This window comes from Egretta garzetta, unplaced genomic scaffold (assembly GCF_000687185.1).
Source record: "Egretta garzetta isolate BGI_Z169 unplaced genomic scaffold, ASM68718v1 scaffold134, whole genome shotgun sequence".
In the NCBI taxonomy this organism is placed as follows: Eukaryota; Metazoa; Chordata; class Aves; order Pelecaniformes; family Ardeidae; genus Egretta; species Egretta garzetta.
The window spans coordinates 132006-133253 of NW_009259422.1; the positions used below are offsets into that span (position 1 = coordinate 132006).

General features: G+C 63.1%; 1 protein-coding gene across 1 annotated transcript in view; it reads right to left on the minus strand.

The window, feature by feature from the left end:
• Window positions 1-1248, minus strand: part of LOC104124574 (transmembrane serine protease 4) — a 9236-nt gene that overhangs the window by 1660 nt on the left and 6328 nt on the right. The window contains exons 5-7 of the mRNA XM_035892480.1: window positions 1207-1248; window positions 473-632; window positions 30-196 (exon numbers count right to left, since the gene is read on the minus strand). Of these exons, the coding sequence (XP_035748373.1) occupies window positions 30-196; window positions 473-632; window positions 1207-1248 (369 nt within the window). The remainder of the gene's footprint in view (window positions 1-29; window positions 197-472; window positions 633-1206) is intronic.

The following is a 1248-nucleotide window of genomic DNA, read 5'->3' on the forward strand; positions in this document are numbered from 1 at the left end:
TGCTCCAAGGGGCGTGTGCCTCGTCTCACCTGAGACATGCAGGGGAGACCGCAGCTTCACCAGGGCAATGTCATTGTCCCTGGGGGACGTGGACGTCACCTCCGCCACGAAGACCTTCTCCACAGCAAGGGTGGCGGCGCCCTGGAGGAGGTTGGAGCCAGCCTTCACGTGCCAGCTCTGAACGATGGGGTTGTTCCTGTGCACAGACATCTCTGTTATTGCTCTCTTTCCCCTCCGTGACTCTGCTGCGGGGACAGGCAGCAAAGCCCTGCCTACACGCTGCCCTGCTCAGCATCAGCTGCGCTGGACCGAGGGGCACAAACCCCCGTGCAGACGTCTTAATTAAGGGACATTTAAGCAACATGTGGCTTAGACCCATAGGGACTCAGCCTGGCCTCGAGGAGCCACCCCAGCCCCGGCACGTTGGTGCTGGCCGGTGGGCGCGCTGCAGCGGGGGGGGTCACCCACTCACTTGAAGCAGTGCGCTGCCGTCAGGACCCAGCTGGGGTCGATGATGCTGCCCCCGCAGATGTGCTCGTTCCTGTACCGCAGGCTGACCTGCCAGGGCCAAGCCCTGATGGCCGCAGGGCTCCCGCCCAGCACGCGGGGAGTCCTCGTGCTCTCCCCGCAGCCTTCTGCCGGGCGGCGGAGCAGCAACAAAGCAACACGTTAGCTGCAGCGGGGAGAGAAAGAGCACCCGCTCTGCCCCCCTCCGTCCTCGGGGGTGAGCGGGGACGGAGGCTCCCGTGCCTCCCGGGGAGGGGAGCGTGGCCCAGGTGCCCCCCCCCTCCCTGTGACACTGCCTGTGTCACCCCTTCGTGGCCACTTGGCACCCCCCCTTTTGCTCTCTGTCTGCACATCGTCCCCTGGGCTCGCTGGAATGAGTTCATCCATTCCTTGCCTTCTCCAGCCCACCAGGCGGATTAGGCTAGTCAGCGTAATTCATCAGCCAAAGTAAAGCCATCCAGGCAGCTGGTTAGGGCTCTCTCAGGTGTTTCACTTCTGGGAGGTTTATACTGGCTTAATGAGAAGGCTAGCAGTAATTAAATCCAACTTTTCTCATGCAAACAGCGCGGGAAGCAGGGAGGGCCAGAGCGCAGTGCTTGCGGCCGCAGCGCAGCACCCGGGGCTGTGCCCGGAACAAGGACCCGGAGCGGCACGAGCCCCGGCGTGCCGGAAAGGTGCAAACAGCGTCAGGACACTTACTGGAGCAAAAGAGCGAAACAGCCAGTCCAGAGAGGCATTTCC